The sequence below is a fragment of the Nasonia vitripennis genome, chromosome 1 (genome assembly GCF_009193385.2).
Source record: "Nasonia vitripennis strain AsymCx chromosome 1, Nvit_psr_1.1, whole genome shotgun sequence".
Classification (NCBI taxonomy): domain Eukaryota; kingdom Metazoa; phylum Arthropoda; class Insecta; order Hymenoptera; family Pteromalidae; genus Nasonia; species Nasonia vitripennis.
Window position 1 is genome coordinate 19803170 of NC_045757.1, and position 21128 is coordinate 19824297.

Consider the following 21128-nt stretch of genomic DNA (forward strand, 5'->3'; position numbering starts at 1 on the left):
AATCTCGCCACAAAGAACTTCACATTTTAACAGTTGCCGCGAAAAATAGCTTACTTCACCTTTTAGCCACGAAGACTAATAAATTTCACGTTTTTTCCGCGAAGACTAACATATTTCATTTTAGTTGCCACGTCGACTATTGCGTTTCGGAGGCAACATGTTAAAACAGTGAATTAATGTTACATGTTAACAATAAATTAATCAAAAGAGTTTTAAAAATAAAGTCGAGGTATGTCTATAGAATTTTTCTCTTTAACAATAAAAAAAAAATATATATATATATTATTTGACTTACATTACAAATTCAGATATGGATCTGATGAAGATAAACGATATTTGATAAACACTTTTAGAGGTTGCAATTTTATCACGCTAGATGTAATTTTTAATTTCGACGCTTGCGGCCCCCTCTAGTTGTGTGATGTCCTATTAATTGTCATCTGCCATTGTAAAGATATTATCTATTTAGTTGTATCTTTGTTTGAGATATGGTAACACTCTGATGTGCAGTATACTAAGTAACCATTTCAGATCATAACTTTGAAAAAAGAATAACTCGCTTTTGAGTTTATGAAAAAGATTTTATAGTATTTTTTAAAATTGTTTAATACGTTCAGATTGCAATTTTTTACACTTCGAACTCTCGATAATAATGATAAAGATCTTTGAAAATAAGTAGTGAATTTTAGTAATATTTTATGCTCTTTGCAATAAATTATAAAATAATTAACAATCGAGTTTCAATCGATGATTTATCTACTTTTTCATAAGAGAATAATAATATTAATATATTGCAGTAACGCAATGGAAGTCGGAACGCTTGAGATCATAATAGGGCTCAGCGTACTATCATTTATTTTCCACTATTATCTTACATACCATTTTGATTTCTGGAAAAAACAAAATGTTGTTGGACCGAAGCCTATACCATTTTTTGGCAACGTGAAGGAGATTTTATTTGGCGAAATTCACGCAGGTTTGCTTATGAAAAGATATTATGATCAGTATAAATCAGAACCAATGATTGGAATTTATGGGAATAGAACTCCGTCATTAATTTTAAAAGATCCTAGTCTTATCAAAGATGTTATGATAAGGGACTTTAATGTATTTCCTGATCGTGGATTCTACGTAAACGCTAAAGCTGATCCTGTAAATCAAAATCTTGCTAATTTGGAACATGCCAGATGGCGTCCACTCAGAACGAAACTTACTCCGATCTTTACGTCTGGTAAACTCAAAGAAATGTTCTACTTGCTTGTTGAATGTGCTAATAGTTTCGAAAAATACGTGGAGAAATTAATTGAAAAAGATGAACCAGTGGAAGTTCGTGAACTGACATCTAAATTTACAATACAGGCGATTGGAGTTTGCGTTTTAGGATTAGATACGAAGGCGCTCGAAGAAAATAGCCAATTCAGAACGTATGGTCGAGCTCTATTTGTTCCGACTATTGTAAATGTAGGTAGGATTTTGTTACAACAGTTAGCTCCATGGATTTATGAAAGTTTAGGACCTTTCAAAACAAGCGAACCCGTTAGATTTTTCGCTAAATCAACAAAGGAGATAGTCGAATATCGGAGGAAAAATAAGATCAGAAGAAATGATTTTGTTGGTTTATTAATGGATTTACAGGATCAACCAAATACACTAAGCAACATTGGTAAATATTCGTGAAGGTTTATAATTAATTCAATATGACTTTTTTAGTGTTTTTTTTTCATTTTTCTGATGCATATGAGTAATTCTACGAGAAGTCGGACACTTTACTGTAAAAAAATTGAGCTCTTGCAATTTTGAGGGCACACTCACCAGATCAAGCTTTTACATACGTTTGGACATACAATATGTAAAAAACATGGGTGCCACCTTCAAATCATATGCCAACAAGAAGTTACGGGCTTATTACTAATTGCAAAAAAATAGCCTTTGTTGCGCCCCGGATAATTTATTACCTGGCCGAGCGAACATTATTATTTCCAGAATTAATGGACAGCGAGGCCTGAAATCTTAAATTTAAAAAACTTAATCGCCGAAAATGACCGCCCCTATCAAAACTTGCAAGCAATTTGAAAAAGGGTAAAAACTGTCGAAAATGGAAAAATCTGACTAAATAGTGAAAATTCTGGCTTTTCAGAAATTTTTTCTCATTTTCGATGATTTTTGCCCTATTTCAAATTGTTCACAACTTTTGATAGGGATGGTAATTTTCAACGATTTTTTGCTTCCTTCTAGACAAAGCTTTGTAATAGTAAAATTTTGAGTTTTGGCAAAACTTCTAGAAAGTACTTTTGACTAGAAAGTGTTTTTAGAAAATGTCCGTATGGATGTGTGTGTGTACCGTAATATTTCTGGAACTACTCCGTCGATATCAATAAAATTTAACATGCAAATATATTTTTGGATTCTGAATTCGGGAAAAACAGTTATTTTTTCAATTATTTTTTATGGCCATTTTTTGTTTTTTGAAAAACACTATTTCGCGTTTTTTTCAATTATCCCATTGTTACAAATAATTTACCTATAATGCATTTGAATGAGAATAAAATTACTTACTTTTCCTCGTTTGGTCCTCGGGATCGACCGCTTTGTTCGGCAGATAAAATGAAAAAGGTGATTTTTTTTAAATTGATATCTCTGAAACTAAATATCATAACCTCGCAAAAAACCATGTCAATGGATCACGTGTCAAACTATATCCCATAAAAATTTCATTTGATGACTTATTTTTCCAGTAATAAATCGAAAACTGAAAAAAATGAGTTTTTTTTGTGCCTTGATTACGGACGTAAAAAGGCTTTATTACACTTGAGATTTTGGGAAAAAGTAGATATTTTATGTGTTTTGGCTAAGTTCATCGCACAGCTTTCAAACCCCTATGGTTCGTAAGATAAGTAGTCAAATGCTTCAAAATTTTATTTGGTGATTCACTATAAAAGTGGCTAACTGATGCTAAAATTTTAAACGATTTCATCAAGTGGTTTTCAAGTAAAGAGCTAAAATCGTTTTCTCGAAAATTGCGCGAGCAACCTATCTAATGAATAGCTAGTTGTTTTGATGGTTAGGTTGGTTAGAAACACATGTAAACATGCGCGAATTTCTGTGAAAAAAAATTGACAGCAGTGTTCGTATTCTATAATAAAAAAACAGAGGAGTCTGCAAACTTTTGGACAATGAACCATCCAAAACTTATATATTAAGGGGACACACCACGTTTGAAATTAAAATCAAAATTTTTCATTAAAAATGTCTAAATACTTATATAAATAAACCAAATTTTTTTCTATTCTTAGACATAATTACCTTTATTTTGATAGTTTTAGACCTTCTATGTACCTCTATAATACTTACGTATAGTAGGGAGTTCATAATTCACTGACCGTAAGATTCCAAAGGAATGAATGGCCCAAAGGAGCTCAAACTCCAGGATATTGTTTAAAAATACATTAGTTATGGTATGAATAAGGGGATTTGGTTTCAATTCCATAGAAAAAAAGTTACATAATAATCATGTTAAAATTAATCAAAAATTGATAAAAAATCAGTAATATACTTATAAAACTTTTTCTATGGAATTGAAACCAAATCCCCTTATTCATACCATAACTAATGTACTTTTAAACAATATCCTGGAGTTTGAGCTCCTTTGGGCCATTCGTTCCTTTGGAATCTTACGGTCAGTGAATTATGAACTCCCTACTATACGTAAGTATTATAGAGGTACATAGAAGGTCTAAAACTATCAAAATAAAGGTAATTATGTCTAAGAATAGTAAAAAAATTTGGTTTATTTATATAAGTATTTAGAAATTTTTAATGAAAAATTTTGATTTTAATTTCAAAGATGGTGGCCCCCTTAAATTGTGTATGAAAAACCGCCTCGTACATTAGCAGGCAGATATACTGTATATCAACACAATATTTTATTTATTGGACCTATAAATTTAGTTGGAGGAAGCTACGTGCCAATGAATTGGCAGCGGTTTTTTAATTTCATTTTTCGACCGTTATGTGTCCTACTTCTCGTAGAATGGCTCATATCCATTCCTTGTATACTATATAAGTATACTAAGTATAGTTTTTTAATCTGTAGATTTCAGTGATGAGTTTCTTGCTGGACAAATTTTAGCATTTTTTGCTGCAGGATTTGAAACTTCTTCTACAACAGTCAGTAATGCACTTTATGAGCTGGCATTCAATCAAAATATTCAAGATAAACTACGAAATGAAATAAGGGAAGAAATCGAAAGAAATAATGGACAGTTGACGTACGATAGCATTAAAAGAATGAAGTATCTAGATAAAATATACAAAGGTAAAAGTTGCCCATCAAAGAATAATGCTGTTAATTGATTGAAGTCTCTTTAAACATTTTTTAAAATAAATTAAAATTATCAAATTGTTTATAGAAACCTTAAGAAAGTATCCACCTGGAAGTATTATTCAAAGAAGATCAAATGCGCAGTATACCTTTACCGGAACGAAGGTGACCATACCAGCAAATACAACCCTTATAATACCTGTGTGGGCTATTCATCGTGATCCGGATCTTTATCCAGATCCCGACATATTTGACCCTGAAAGGTTTAACGAAGATAATGAAAGCTCTAGACATCCAATGAACTATTTACCCTTTGGTGATGGCCCTCATAACTGCATTGGTAAATATCTAATATTAGTCGCATTACACATTTTAATATTTACAATGAATAATTGCTGTTTTTTTTCCAGCGGTACGGTATTCAAACTACCAAACGAAAGTAGGGCTTATTGCCGCAATCAATAAATTCAAAGTCAATGTCTGCGATAAAACATGTATATCGTATCAAGTTGAGCCCCGCGCAATTTTTACTGCTCCAGTAGGAGGAATTTATTTAAAAATATCGAAAGTCTTGTAGTTCGTTACTCATATAAATACCCGTGCTTTTTATTTCATATATATAATAAAAATGTTGTGTAATTGAAGAAGCAGCGAACAATAAAAGTTGGTCTTTGGTATGAATGTCGTTTATTCAAATATAAGCAACTGAGTTCAATAAGTCTGCTTACTGCTTGGAATCAGGCGCCGGACTAACACCCAGTCGCTCGCGCAGCTATACGACGACGCCACGAGTTCTTCACACATACATATTTCACTTCACATTTATGTACATACTGTAACGCTCTTGCTCACTTTGGCTCTTTATCAACGTAGCAGTGAGACGATAATATTTAAACATCTTAATACATAATATAAACAAAAAATTATTCATGATAATGATGATACACCAAATTTGTTTTTTAATTTCATTTTATAAATATCAGTAATTAAGTTGTACGATTAAACTTGGTAATGTTTATTTACTATGAAGCATATTATAACAAAGCTAGAATTTTTTCCACTGATAAAAAATGTATATAGTATATTTACAAAAGTAGTAATAAAAACTGATATTTTCAAGCCCGCCACGAATTAAAGTCAGCATTAATGACTTGTGATACGTCATTTATTAACCTAGCTGAAGCTTAAGTGAGAAGGAATACAAATCACACAAAGCAAGCAAGAGTGCGTCTGGTTGCCAGTGATAAGAGAACCTTGACTACACCAAGTTGTGTTCACGTTTCTCCGGAGCGGACGAATTTGATGAGTGCATCTTATCAAGTAAAGTTTATTAAATTATAAAGGTATTACACCGTGTAACTGAATATTTCCATTTTCAAGCTAATTTGAACTTTAAGTATAAAATATTTATTATTAAAGATCACTTTAAATACAGAAAAAAACCGAAAAAAGAAATATCGGCGTGTTGGTGCATTAGTGTCAGTATGACTAAATATAAAAAATAGAAATCTCTTTTTGCAATGCATATTCGGTTTCCACGTTTTTTAGACCTAAAAATTCTTCAAAAATTTGAAAAATGATTAAAGCATTTACTGGCACATATATAGGTATATGTATCATGTATAGAACTAAATACTTTGAAGTACCGTGTCAAAGAAAAGTCACTTTAGTGACGCTACACGCTTTCGGCTCGGGCTACTTGCCTCGACTCGTACGGCAATCTCCGCACTCGGTCTAAAAAAACCCACCTTACACCCTTGGTACACGCTATACTATTTTTTCATTGATTTCAGATATTTTTTCATAAATAAGATTTTGTTCAATACAACTTGTTTTATGCAAACTATTTTTTGTATTTCAACATGTATATAAGTATTTTTAATTATTATTGCAAAAATAGTAAATATATGTCAAGTAATATATTGATTTTTGTTAAATATATATAACCTTAAACAGAATATGTATTTCATAGAATAAAGATAATGATAATCGCATTTTTTTAGATCGCTCCGTATATTATCTGCCGACGATTAGGCATTAGATTCTTGAGATTAGTCAGCAATTCGTATTTTCTTCATTTTTCTTTCTTAAACAAAACAATGGAGCTTGGAGTCGTCGAAATTTTGATAGGCATGGCTCTATTGTTCCTGGGCTTTTATTATTACCTCACGTCCAATTTTGACTTTTGGAAGAAGAGACAAGTTCTAGGACCAAAGCCAATTCCTATTTTTGGCAACTTTAAAGACGTAATACTTGGAAATATTAACCCAGCATTATTAGTTCAGAAGTTTTACGATGAATTCAAAAATGAGCAGTTTATAGGATTGTTTAGCAGAAGTTCTCCCTCCCTTATGATTAAAGATCCTGATCTCATTAGAGATGTATTAATAAAAGATTTTAATGTGTTTGCTGATCGTGCTGTCGCTTCGATTCCGAAAAACGATCCATTTAGTGAAAATCTTCTCAATTTAGAACATGAACGTTGGCGGCCTTTGAGAAACAGATTATCGCCGATATTCACCTCCGGCAAACTAAAAGATATGTTTTATTTGATGGTCGATTGTGCCCAAAATCTTGAAGAGTACGTTAATGAGTTAGTCAAAAAAGATCAGCCAGTCGAATGTCGTGAACTATCTGCAAAATTTACAACTGATTCGATTGGAGCATGTGCGTTTGGGCTAAACACTAACGCACTTCATGATGAAAATAGTGAATTTCGAAGATTCGGTAGAGACTTGTTTGCATCAACACTAAAAAATAAATTCAGAAGATTATTACGTGAGTTGTTTCCAAAGCTCTATGCGATATCTGGTCAATGGTTGCAAAATGATGCGACTCTTTTCTTTATAAGATCTATTAAAGAAACTACAGAATATAGAAAAAAGAATAAAGTAAGGAGGAATGATTTTGTGGACTTGCTAATGGATTTACAAAATCAACCGGAAAAGTTAAGTACTTTTGGTATGTATTATATCAGTATTCTAGGAGTATATACTTTCCATGCGTTTTTTTCATATTTAATCTTTAATAATATGCATCGTTCCAGAATTCACAGATAGTTTATTAACTGCTCAAGCTTTAGTATTTTTTATTGCTGGATTTGAAACTTCGTCTACTACTATCAGTAATGCATTATATGAACTAGCTTTTCATCAAGATGAACAAGATAAGTTAAGGGAGGAAATAATAAGTGAACTTAAAAAAAATGAGAATAAATTAACTTATGAAAGTATTAAAAGCATGAAGTACTTAGATAAGGTTGTCAAAGGTGAATTTTGCTTTTCATCAATGCTAAAGAATCAAAATTACTCTTTAATCCTATGGAGTTATCGGTAAGTATCGTTATATAATCATAATTGAATTTTTTCAGAATCTCTAAGAAAATATCCGCCTGGAAGTATTTTACGACGAACATCACTGGCTCCTTACACTTTTTATGGATCAAAAGTAACGATTCCTAAGCACACTCCAGTTTTAATTCCAGTTTGGGCAATACATCGTGATCCTGAAATTTATCCTAATCCGGGTGAATTCGACCCTGAACGATTTAGTGAAGAAAATGAAAAAAGTAGACACCCAATGCATTACTTGCCATTTGGTGACGGTCCACACAATTGTATAGGTATTATTAAAGAGCAGTATTAATGATTATTCAAATTCAAAATTAGTAAGTCAAGCATGATTACATTTTTTTCATGATTTTAGGAGCTAGATTTGCCAAATATCAAACTAAAATTGGCATCGTTGCAATAATAAATAAGTTTAAAGTAGATGTATGCGATAAGACGTGTCGCACTTATTTTATTGAGAATCGATCGATTATTCCTACACCTGTAGGTGGAATACATTTGAAAATTACGAAATTGTAACTAAGTTCGATATATAAAAAGCCGATAAAACTTTTATTTACACAACAATGTATAAGAAAATAACTGTCGCAAATAATTGTGCACAAATATTATAGTTATCAGTAGAATATTATGTACTGATTATAAATAGTATATTGTGTACTAAGGTTTACACACACACACACACACACGCACACACACATGTACATACTCCTATACAGATACACACATATATACGTATATTTGATGTGAACTATTGGCCATTTTCTTGTGGCCATTTAAAAAAAAATGAAAAACGCCTGCTAAAATTTTTTTTGCCCGCCGCTCTGAAAAAAGTTAATTTAGTCCCGTTTAATGTGAATGTGGTCAGAAAAATGCGAAAATCGTGCTGGTGTTACAAAAATAAAAACCGCTGCCAATTCTTTGGCACGTAGCTTCCTTTAACATTATGTATCGCTTTAATATCTGAATTGCTTTGACTTCATATATAATTCTATAAAGTTTTTGTACTTTTTCGTTTGATAGATAAAATTATTTCGAATCAATTATACAGGGTGAGTCATTTTAATCTTTAATCTCAATTATCTCGTTGGCAAAGCATGCCAGCGAAAAAAGTTTCGGGTAAAAGTTTTAGGATTTTTCCCTGGCTATCTGATGATGACCTTGACAATGTCATTGAGCATGACCTTCAAGGTCATTTGAAGGTCAAGTCGATTTTTTCAAATAGAAACCCCTACTTTTGGCACCAGAAATGGAAAAAGCGGGAAATTTTACGTTCGAACATGTGATTTTGGAAACAAATCATCTTTTGTGCGGAAATTACCTTTGACATCAGCCGAACCCAGGATGCACCATCGAGGAGGTTGTCAAAAGGATTTAGCATCCCATTTTTTGTTTTTTGTTTTATTTTTTTTTGTATTTTTTTTTATTTGTTTTTTTTTTGTTTTTTCCCTTTTTGTTATTTTTTTGGTATTTTTATGGAATGTTAACTGGAGTTAACCATTGATTAATTGTTCGAAATTACCGCCGTTTTGTTGGTGCAAAGATCAAGTCGAGCTCTGAATTGTCTTATGGTTTTAAGTAGAACATCTCGAGGGATTGCTGCACAAGCTGTACGAATGCGTTCGATCATATTATCTCGCGTTGTTGGCCGTTGAGCATAAACAACATTCTTAAGATATCCCCATAAGTAAAAATCGGGAGGGGTTAAATCAGGTGAACGAGGGGGCCAGGCAACTGGGCCACCTCGCCCAATCCACCTGCCATTGTAGCGGGTGTTTAAATAATCACGTACAATGCGTGCATAATGTGGTGGTGCTCCATCTAATTGGATCCACATTCTTAGCCTTGTGGCTAGGTCTACATTTTCTAGTAATTCAGGTAAAATGTCTCGAAGTAATCTCAAAAAGTTTACCCCATTCACGTTCTCTTCAAAGAAATAAGGACCAATCAAATAGCCATTGATGATTCCACACCAGACCATAACACTCCAGCGGTGTTGATTGTCTATGGGCCTGAACCAATGAGGATTTTCATCTGACCAATAATGGCAATTATGTCTATTCAATTCTCCAGTGTTTCTGAATGTTGATTCATCTGAAAAAAGAACGTGCCTAAAAAAGTCTTGATCTTGTTGAATCATTCGTATTGCCCATCGACAAAAACGTACTCGCAAAATCATATCATTTGGAGTTAACTGTTGTGTTAATGTTATGTGATAAGGATGATATCTTCTCGCTCTCAATATTCGGGATGCTGTTGATTGAGGTATACCTGTTTCTCTTTCTATTTGTCGAGTACTTATGTGAGGATCAAGATGAATAATCGCTAGAATGGTAATAACACGAGGATCGTTTTCGTCGTATTCATGATGACGGCGTTGACGAACAAAAGCTCCATTTCGAGCTCTCTGAGTTAAGGTTTGAATAGTAACATTACTTGGGTGTCTCCTATTGGGATAGCGTTCAGCATAAAGTCTGGCAGCTGCTGCATAATTATTTCGACTTTCTCCCAAAATCATGATCATATCAACGATTTCGTTGGGACCATAATCAGCCATGATCAAAATCAAAATAATTTATTACAGACCAGTAAACAGGGAAACAGATTTTTTTCAATAATAATTATCGATTTACAAGAAGTAAAAAACACGATTAAGCTTTTCTGCACTAATTTGCTATCTACATAACTGTTAAGAGTAGTTCACTCTCAAAAATTGACACTAATACAAAATAATGGAATGACTTAACTACATCAAGAATTTTGAAAATTGACACTAATACAAAATAATGGAATGACTTTGAAAATTTTTGAAAACTGAAAAAATTACAAAAATTTTAGAAAATATTGAAAATTTCTGGAAATATTGAAAATTTTTTCATTTTTGAACGCATGTCACTCTCTTTTCATTTATGGGGCTAAAAGTAGGGGTTTCCATTTCAAAAAATCAACTTGACCTTGAAATGCCCTTGAAGATCCTGTTTAACGACAGGGTCAAGATGACCATTCGTCAGCCGGGGAGAAAACTGAAAACTTTTGTGGGTAACATTTTCTCCTTGAATGCATTCGAGTTCAGCTAACCAGTTGTACTGTTATCGGCATGACCAATGACCTTGACCATTGAATTCAAGGTCAAGGCAAGGTCATATTCAATCGTAAAATTTCCCGCTCTTTCCATTTCTGGTGCCAAAAGTAGGGGTTTCTATTTGAAAAAATCGACTTGACCTTCAAATGACCTTGAAGGTCACGCTCAATGACATTGTCAAGGTCATCATCAGATAGCCAGGGAAAAATCCTAAAACTTTTATCCGAAACTTTTTTCGTTGGCATGCTTTGCCAACAAGATAATTGAGATTAAAGATTAAAATGACTCACCCTGTATATACATAATCAATTATAATTTTCTCTCTCTTTTTCTCGCATAGCTATAATTGTTTATATTATATTATGATATATAGTTGATGGCATGTCATCGGCATGAACAGAAAATTTGTAAACTTTTTATTTATTATTAAATTTCTTATTCATTTATTGTATTTATTTTATTTATTTATTTAGCTTTAAGTATTTTTCTACTGTGCAATCACACTATTATAAATAGGCTTACATACTGCCATTTGACGGGAGGAATGCGTGGGTGCCTTACTCGAGAATTGACATTCGTCACGATAACGTGCGCCGATTGCCAAAGAGCAACAAACAGAAAAAGAAACTCTGCACGTTGGAGTTTTAACTCCTCCTTCTTTTTTAATTCCTTTTTAATTCCTCCTCGTTTTTCTCCGGATATGCTTCATGAAATAACTTAAAATTAAAGTAGTCTATAGTTATAATAACATTCGATAATCATGATGTTTTGAAGAAAAGTTCAACATTTGGTTTCCGAGTTATAATGGTAAGGATAGTTCGCGGAACGCATGTAAAATCACTAGTGATTTAAAAATCGCCGTGAAAACACACACATGCGTAACTGAAAATCTTGTTGCTAACGAATTGGTAAAACAAAAACAGAAAAAAACGAGTCTATATATTGTTATGACCGGGTACGGGTTAATGTAAATAACAACACGTTATTTATAAATGCGTAACTCAAACTCGAACTCTCTTTATTGTAATCAACACGACTCAGCTCATCAGCTGTCACGATCAGACATCATAAACAATAAATAACATCCGCGACGTCGTTGATCTCGCTGCGTTGGGTCGCCATGCGCGATTCTTGGCGTTCGAATCGCACAACGTACAGGCTCGGTCACAACAATAAAGATTAAAATCCATTAAATTGAAGCTGAGATCCAATCGATGCAGTTTTCAGTTATATAGAGTATACAGGGTAAGCTTTGAAACTAATTGTTTTCATAAACAGCCCAAAGAAAGGGACCAAGGTGCTGTTTTTCCGTTTTTGATGTTTTTCTCAGGATCTGTCCCATGAAATAACTTAAAATTTAAGTGGAATATAGTCGTAATAACTTTCAATAATCATGTTATTCTTTAAAAAGATTTAACATTTAGTTTTCAAGTTAAAACAATTTTAAAAAATTGCACTTTATGGTGTATAATAAAAGAACGACGAATGATAATATCAATTTTCCGCGGTAAAAAGATATGTAATTTTATTCTCTTTCATGCGCATGTTAAGCAATTTACTTTCATTAACTTTTCCAATAACTTTATTAGAAAATACTGAAATATCAAAACCAAAAAAGAGAAGCTGAGATACAAGCGTCTACATACGCACACATACATCCGTACGGACATTTTCCAAAAACACTATTTTTCGACTAAAAATGCATCAAAACACACTTCCCACGTGTTTTTACACAAATTCCAAAAATTACTATTACAAGGCTTTCTTAGGAAGGAAGCAATTACTTTATCATAAATGCACTTTATTATTCGAATTATATCGTTGACCTACAATAGATTAATAGAAACATTTTTAGTCTCCAAGCGCTTGTAGAGGTGAGGTAGGGAGAAATTGGACACGTGTGTTCGATTGAACTTTGTATTTATTTAGAGAGCTTGGAATTACTACTATCAAACTTTGCTTGACTCGGCAGAACGCAGACTGAGGGACAGGTAGGAGGGCCTAGGTCTGTGCGAGTCTCTGGTTCGAGCGAGAGTGACGAGTGCCCCCAGCGAAGCCACCGTTCAGACCTCGGAGGGAAGACGTTGGTCTCGCTCATGAGGCCCGAAGGGAAGGGATAGCTTGGGCACTTTAGCGGATGAGTGTCGCGCGTGCTTTTTTGAGAATTTCGAAGATTATTGAGCGCGCGCGGCGGATCGCTTTATTGCGGTGGAGCAATAAAGCGAGGGACCGCTTGGCGAAAACTCGAGAGCGTTGTAAACGCTCTCTACCAGGCCCCGCAGATACGGGAAACATGCACGCCACACATTCATGATTAAGGGGCCACCACACCAATTATATAGATATACTACCAATGTTAATTTATGCTCTCAACTTCTGGAAAAACGAGAGCTCTTATGACTCTCAAAAAATTACAGGACCTATTTGTCGGTACAATCTTTGCGCGCAAGTGAGCTGGACAGCATTTATCAACAGACTCCCAGGGGAAAAGGATACTTAAGATATACTTTCCAGATATGTCAAATATTTTGGGTTAGATCAGATCGATCGTTTATTGTTTATTTTGGCTGACGTTAGGCGCTCGAAAGGAAAGCGTACTTTAATAGTACATTGTGCAACAAGGGGAGAAAATAAGTAATGTCAAGCGTGGGTGAGGTGTTCAGCACGAATAGGAGTCGAGGGCGCCCGAGACGTAGACGATTGTTGAAAACACCTCACCCACGCTTGACATAGCTTTTATTCCCGTGTTGTACACTTTGTTTCTTCCAACAAGCGCATGAAAGGGACTTTTTTTATGCGTGAATTTGGGTAGGAGATCGTGCATTTCAAGTGCCGCATAAAAAATTTGAAAAAATTGAAAAGTTTGAGAAATTTGAAACAATTGAAAAATTTGAGAAATTTGAAAAAATTGAAAAATTTGAAAAAATTGAAAAATTTGAAAAAATTGAAAAATTTGAAAAAATTGAAAAAATTGAAAAATTTGAAAAATTTGAAAAATTTGAAAAAATTGAAAAATTTGAAAAAATTGAAAAATTTGAAAAAATTGAAAAAATTGAAAAATTTGAAAAATTTGAAAAATTAGAAAAAATTGAAAAAATTGAAAAATTTGAAAAATTAGAAAAAATTGAAAAATTTGAAAAATTTGAAAAATTAGAAAAATTTGAAAAATTTGAAAAAATTGAAAAATTTGAAAAATTAGAAAAAATTGAAAAATTTGAAAAATTTGAAAAAATTGAAAAATTTGAGAAACTTGAAAAAATTGAAAAATTTGAGAAATTTGAAAAATTTGAAAAATTTGAGAAATTTGAAAAATTTGAGAAATTTGAAAAATTTGAGAAATTTGAAAAATTTGAGAAATTTGAAAAATTTGAGAAATTTGAAAAATTTGAGAAATTTGAAAAATTTGAGAAATTTGAAAAATTTGAGAAATTTGAAAAATTTGAGAAATTTGAAAAATTTGAGAAATTTGAGAGATTTGAAAAACGGGTATTAACAGAGGGAAGAAAAAATTTTTCTCCCCGTTTGAGCTCAAACTTTTTCTAAAACACTTGGAATGAACGATTATCTACGCTACTTTTAGGCATGAAAAAAGGCCCATTTCATGCGCGTGTTGAGAAAAGTATCTTTTTCTCCAGGATCACGTTGACGGCTGTTATCCATCTCGCTTCGGCGCAAAAGCGGAATCAAAAACTATAACCGGTAATTTTTTCAGACTTCTATGTACAGCCTCGAACCGACCACGCCGGATAAAGCAGTTTGCTTTGGTGACAGCTATATAGCACCGGAGTCGACGTGGCGCTGCAATCGTACGCGTGTGCGGCGCGTATCGTGCAGTAGCTGATTCTTACTTGGTAAATTACATTTACTTTTATTTTATTTAATAATAAATAAATAAATGACAACCAATGAATGATTGCAGAGAAAAATATATAATTATTCGGTATAAATAAAAGTAAAGTGGCGTTTTCTGAGACCGAGTGTTAAGTCTGTAGAAAGTCTACTAGTTCTTGATATTCATGATATAAATATTCATTTATAAAGAATACTTTATAAATACTTTTCACACAACTATGAAATACTATACTTTCAGTTGATAACATTTTACATTTCATAAATTTGTTTATAGATTACTTTATGAATATTTTTTTAATACTATAAGTCTTTATTTAATGCGGACATTCGAAAATACTTTATGAATGCTTTTTTTTCAAAGTGTGCTTATCGGGGCTTGTTTGAATTGTTTGTGTATGCAGTTATAATAACTGATAGTTTTGCAATTGTAAATGATGTTGCAATTTTGTACGCAAGATAGTTGATTATAGTTTTTGATCGCTCCATAATCTAAAATTGCAGTGTTACGTAATCTGAAAATTCTTAGTTTTATTCTCCTTAAAGATTTTCAATTTTAATATTAGCTAAGAAAATTTGAAATTGAATTAGTTATTTTGATATACATTTACCGGTACATTTTTTATATAGCTCTGCTACCTCTATCACTTACAATCAATAGATTGGTCAGCAGTATTTTTCGAATTCGTCTATTTATTAGTACAAATATCATTTGTTTCAAAGTCATTTATATTGTTATGACCGGGTTCGGATAATAAAAATAACAACACGTTATTTATAGAAAATCACTTGAACTCGGACTCTTTATTCAAACGTAAACACAACTGTTCTCAACAGCTGACAGAACCAGACTGAACATAAACAATAACATCCGCGACGTCGTTGATCTCGTTGCTAAGGTCGCTATGCGCGATTCTTGGTGTTCGAATCGCGCAACGTTCAGGCTCGGTCACAACATTGCCCTATTCTTTTCAGATTGTCGTCCCGACAATCATAATCATCCATCCTTCAAGCGGGTTGATCCTCTTACAATCCAATGATGACTTACAGGAACTGACATCAACATCCTTTACCTTGACCCATCCTAGGCATCAAGTTACCGAGCGGTGCTTACAGACGTCATTCCAATCATCACTTAACAGGACTAAGACGGACCCGTCTCTTGAACAATCTACTTCAATCATCCTTCTTATTTTCTCATCATAGGGTCGGTCGAAATCGGTCTTCAGACAAGAGGGGGAAGCTTGACATGCCGTGGAAGCTTGACATGCCGTGGAACCTCACCTCAAGTCCCTGCTCCGGTATTTACCTTCACGCCCACGGGAAAAAAACCACAGCTCAAAAGAACCGCGAGCAGAGCAGTCTTCATAGATGGGTATCTCTCTCAGTGTAAGTTCCAAGACGATTGATGTTGAATATCTTGGATTTATGTCTTGGTGAACGACGAATACAGTATACGACGTCATTGATTTTTCTCACAACCTCCCAAGGTCCTTCCCAATTCGACTGTAGTTTTGGTGCTTTTCCTTTAGTTCTTCGACGGTTGAAGAACCAAACTTTTTGTCCTTGGGAATATTCAACGTTGAGAGCTCGTTTGTCGTACCACGACTTCGTCTTTTCTGATTGTACGTTAATTCAGTCTCGTATTATTTTATGGATCTCGCTGAGTTTTCTCCGAAGCCTGTGTACGTAGTCTCCGTCTTCTTTAATCTCGACCTCCTGTGGTAGACACCCTCGAATTAAGTCCAAAGGAAGCCTCAGATCAAAACCGGTGTACATCTCAGCTGGAGTAGCTCCGGTCGTCGCATGTTTGGAGGACCTGTAAGCTAACAGAAATAGTGAAACCCAGCGATCCCAGTCTTTCTGATTGTCGTGTATGTATTTTGTGAGATAGTGAAGTAGTGTTTGGTGTTGTCTTTCTACTTGTCCGTTTGATTGTGGGTGTAATGGTGATGTTCTTGTCTTTTTAATTCCTAACAACTCAGACAAATTTTTAATCAATTTCGAATCGAAATTTGTTCCTTGATCAGTATTTACTTCTAAAGATACCCCATACCTACAGACAATCTGATCAACGAAAATCTCAGCAATTGTTTTTGTTCTCATATTAGAGAGAGAGGAAAAGCTTCAACCCACTTCGAGAAACAGTCTGTCACAACTAAGAGGTATTTATTGCCTAAAGAAGAAAGTGGAACGGGACCTAAAATATCCATTTGAAGTCGTTCGAATGGAACTCCTGAATTGTAAATCTTCATCTCACCATGGCCTTTATCTGGAGGACCTTTCTTTGCAATACAAACTTCAGAGGATTTACACCAATTTTCTACATCTCTCTTGCAAGTAGCCCAATAAAATCTTTTTCTAATTTTATCTAAAGTTTTGTTTACTCCGAAATGTCCTCCAGATGGTGAATCATGAGCTTCTTCTAAAATATCTTTGATTTTATCTATAGGAACAACCAATTGACGAATTTTATGATCTAAATTTGTTGAAACCCATTCTCTATACAAAATTCCAGAAATTAACACTAATGAATCCCATTGTGAACAATAGATTTTAGTGAATTCATCCATCGAAGAAATTTCTTGCCATGCTGGTTTTTTCTGTAATTCCTTCGTTTGACAAATAATAGAAATAGCCTCATTTTTAGCTTGACTCTGCTTCCAATCTTCCGATGTATTTTCTTAAAAAATAATACGGCAAATAGTCTCTTCATTGAATTGTTCTTCTACTCTGGAACAATATTTACATGAAAAATCTTGACAAGGGCGTCTTGAAATTTCCATGTAAATTACCTTTCCTGTGAATAATTTTGTAGTCATACTGATCTAATTTCCCTAACCAACGAGCTAATTGTCTATCTACTTCTTTAAACGATAATAACCAAGTCAAAGAGGAATGATCAGTCCTAATGATGAAAGGTTTACCGATAAGGTAATGATGAAAATGTTTTAACGATTCTATAATAGCGAGGAGTTCACGTCGAGTGACACAATAATTTCTCTCCGGTTTAGAAAGGACTCTACTATAATAACCTATGACTCGTTCGATTCCATCTTGTTTCTGAGAAAGAACCGACCCAATTCCATGATCAGAAGCGTCAGTATCTAACATAAATTCCGAAGAAAGAGAAGGAAATGCCAAAATTGGAGGTTTTGTAAGAACCTCTTTTAATTTTGAAAAGGCTTTTTGACAATCTTCTGACCATAAGAACTTAGTCGATTTTTCAGTTAATTTATACAAAGGTTTTGCTATATCAGCAAATCCTTTAATGAGACGCCTATAATAACCACAGAAATTCACAAAACTTAACACAGTCTTTTTGTTATGAGGAATTGGCCAATTTACAACAGATTGAATTTTCTTTGGATCAGCTGATTTTCCTTTTTCAGAAACAATGTATCCTAAATATTCGACTTGCCTGCTGAAGAAAACACATTTCTTCTTATTTAGACGTAAACCTGCTTCTTGAAAACGAACAAATACCTTTTTTAAATTGGATATCATCTCATTAAATGACTTTCCTAATACCATGACATCATCTAAATAAACTAAACAGAATTTTGAGAGATAATCTCTGAGTAATTTTTCCATCAAACGTTGAAAAGTCGCCGGTGCATTGCATAATCCGAATGGCATAACCTTAAATTGCCATAAACCTTTTCCAATTGAGAAAGCCATGATTTTCCTATCCTCTTCCCGAATCTTGACCTGTCAGTATCCACTCTTTAAGTCCAATGTACAAAACCACGAATATCCTGCAAGTTTATCAAGAGTATCATCAACTCTTGGTAAAGGGTACGAATCTTTAATCGTAATTGCATTAATTTTTTGGAAGTTAATACAAAAACGAATTTTTCCATCTTTCTTCTTCTTGGGAACTACAGGTGAGCAATACGAACTATCTGATTCTTCAATGACTCCTTGAAAATGCATCTCAGTAATACATTCATCTAATTCCTTAATTTGATGAATAGGGGGTCTTCGAATAGGTTGTTTAATTGGTTGATTATGGAGTAATTTAATAAATTACATTTTCCAGTAACGTCATCGTCTTGAAAAATTTCTTCAAATTCGTGTAGAAGATCCGCAAACTCCCGACGTTGATCTTGATCCAAGTTCTCTGAGTTCTTGTCAAAAATTTCTTATAATGAGTCTGGTACAACCTTACTAGAATCGACTATTCTTGAAATTTGTTTATTAATGATTGAACTTGGAGTATTTAAAATAATTTTAGTAATTAAATCTGTAATATCAGTTGCATCAAGAAAATCACTTCCAAGTATACAATCATCAATAATATTTCCGACAAAAACATCTAAATTAGCTACACGATCACCCAATTTTAACGACGCTGAAATTAAAAATTCAACTGGTACCTTTTCTCCAGTTGGATACTTAAGTGTTGTAAAATTAATAGGAATTCTCATATCTTTTGATTCAACAAATTTTGGATTTATAATAGTCACATCAGAACCAGAATCTACTTTAAAAATACAAGCTTTGTCATTAATTAAACCATCAAAATAAAATTTATTAGAGTTTCTATTAATTCTTCCAACATGGCAATCAATCCGATAAGAGTGAGAGTTTGTTGGAGTCTTGTCAAGTTCAGTTAAACTAGCTCCAGAAAGTTTAACATAACCTAGTTTCCCTGATAGGTTGACAAGTCGGACAATTAGACTTGAAATATCCTTTTTACCACAATTCCAACACTCTATTCCTTTTTTAGATGAACTAACACTCTTTGTAAATGATGAAGAGGTATAATTATTTCTCTGAGCTAGATGTTGAAGTCGCTTGTCCTGATCTTCGATAACTTTAACTTCCATAGCTCTTGCCAGAGCAATTTGAAGTGAATCAATTATTTCTAATTGAAGAATTTTCCGAATTGAATTGTCGAAAATAGCAATTACAAATTGAGCACAGGCGATTTTATCTTGAGTTTTAAAAGGACAATCAGGATAAATTAAACCAGCTAATCTCATAAGATCAACAGCTAATGTTGGAAAATCTTCACCCCGTTGTTGACGCCTGTTCTGAAATTGGAAATAATACATTGGTGCAAAATGTACATCACCAAAACGTAACTCTAAACTTGATTTTAACTTATCAAAATCTATTGGATCAGTATCTTTATAGCTATCAAGAACAGATTTAGCTTTTCCCCGTAAAGAAGCAGCTAAAGCAACCATCATTCTAGCACTATCCCAATTATTTGCTCTAGCAATTAATTGAAATTGATTCAAAAACTCACGCAGTGGTGTGGTACCATCATAAGTATCCGGTTTGAGATTATAACCTAAATTAATACTTTGTGTTGATTGTGTAGTGTCCAGTGGGTGTACGTTATTAGACCTTAACCTATCGGATGTGCCAGCCGCTATAGCAGAATTTGTGTTCATGTTTGTGTTAGAAATATTTGAACGACTTAGCTCAGTTAATCGACGTTCGAGATCCTGTTGTTTCCTTGTCCACTCTGACCGTTCTGCGAGTAATGCCTCGTTTGACCGTTGTAATCTCTCGTTGTCTTCAACCAGGTGTTTCACTTTCTCCTCATAGTTCTCGCGAAGCCGTCTCTCGGACAGAAAATCCTGTTCCCGTCGTCGAAGCTCATCGGAAAGGTTTACTTCTTCCACAGAACGTTGAGATAAGCGGACTTCTAAATCTTTTCTTTGAGCATGTTCGTTTTCTAGTTGTATCTTTAAGTTGTTTATTTCCTTAATAGCAGTCACCAATGTTGGATTTGGAACATTAGTGTGTGTAGTGAGGATTGAGGTTTGTGAAGATTGTGTGTGTCCGAAAACAGTTGTATCCTCCAAATTCGTCTGTTCAAGATTCAATAAATCCACTTCTCGTGAATCATCAATGGATTGTGCTGGTGCGTCCGGTTTGTGTGGTGTTCTTGGAAGCATCTTGCCAGATCGAAGATGCATAAAATAGTCACTCAAAAACACTAGTATCCCGGACGAGCCCCCAAAATGTTATGACCGGGTTCGGATAATAAAAATAACAACACGTTATTTATAGAAAATCACTCGAACTCGGACTCTTTATTCAAACGTAAACACAACTGTTCTCAACAGCTGACAGAACCAGACTGAACATAAACAATAACATCCGTGACGTCGTTGATCTCGTTGCTAAGGTCGCTATGCGCGATTCTTGGTGTTCGAATCGCGCAACGTTCAGGCTCGGTCACAACAATATTATAACCAAAAAGATGGTAAAGAAGTTTCGTACTGTACCATCAATGCAATCAGTCATTATCGTATCTAAATAACATTAATATACTGATGAGAGGATAAGAGCGTGATACTTAGTTTGATAAAACACATAAACTGTCAATGCATTACAGAGTTGCAAAAATGTTCTAATTTAATATAGGATCTCTATCTTCAAAACTAAATTTTTTTGACATTTAAAGTTTTTATTTTTATTAAACTATTGACACAATAGTTAGAGGTTTGCTTACCTTATTTGTGACATCACATGATACAATAAAATGAAAAATAAATTATAGTTT

General features: G+C 33.7%; 2 protein-coding genes across 2 annotated transcripts; both read left to right on the forward strand.

The window, feature by feature from the left end:
- LOC100119813 (cytochrome P450 6B1) lies at nt 1-4998 on the forward strand. The gene is made up of 5 exons (XM_001603479.5): nt 1-229; nt 798-1663; nt 4094-4315; nt 4410-4661; nt 4732-4998. Exons 1-5 carry the CDS (start codon nt 177-179, stop codon nt 4896-4898), a joined length of 1560 nt encoding a protein of 519 aa, XP_001603529.3. The 5' UTR covers nt 1-176; the 3' UTR covers nt 4899-4998.
- A 559-nt stretch (nt 4999-5557) lies between these two features.
- CYP6AS33 (cytochrome P450 6AS33) lies at nt 5558-8215 on the forward strand. The gene is made up of 5 exons (NM_001172468.1): nt 5558-5664; nt 6325-7282; nt 7368-7589; nt 7692-7943; nt 8027-8215. The coding sequence occupies exons 2-5, from the start codon at nt 6421-6423 to the stop codon at nt 8188-8190; spliced, it is 1500 nt and encodes a 499-aa protein (NP_001165939.1). The 5' UTR covers nt 5558-5664; nt 6325-6420; the 3' UTR covers nt 8191-8215.
- The last annotated feature ends 12913 nt before the right edge of the window (nt 8216-21128 follow it).

Bases quoted from the DNA above. Each gene is read 5' to 3' on its own strand.
- LOC100119813 (XM_001603479.5), top strand. From the start codon at position 177: ATGTTACATGTTAACAATAAATTAATCAAAAGAGTTTTAAAAATAAAG. The intron at 1,664-4,093 runs GTAAATATTCGT...TTTAATCTGTAG, and splicing joins AAATACACTAAGCAACATTG to ATTTCAGTGATGAGTTTCTT. The intron at 4,662-4,731 runs GTAAATATCTAA...TTTTTTTTCCAG, and splicing joins TGGCCCTCATAACTGCATTG to CGGTACGGTATTCAAACTAC.
- CYP6AS33 (NM_001172468.1), top strand. From the start codon at position 6,421: ATGGAGCTTGGAGTCGTCGAAATTTTGATAGGCATGGCTCTATTGTTC. The intron at 7,283-7,367 runs GTATGTATTATA...GCATCGTTCCAG, and splicing joins GGAAAAGTTAAGTACTTTTG to AATTCACAGATAGTTTATTA. The intron at 7,944-8,026 runs GTATTATTAAAG...TCATGATTTTAG, and splicing joins CGGTCCACACAATTGTATAG to GAGCTAGATTTGCCAAATAT.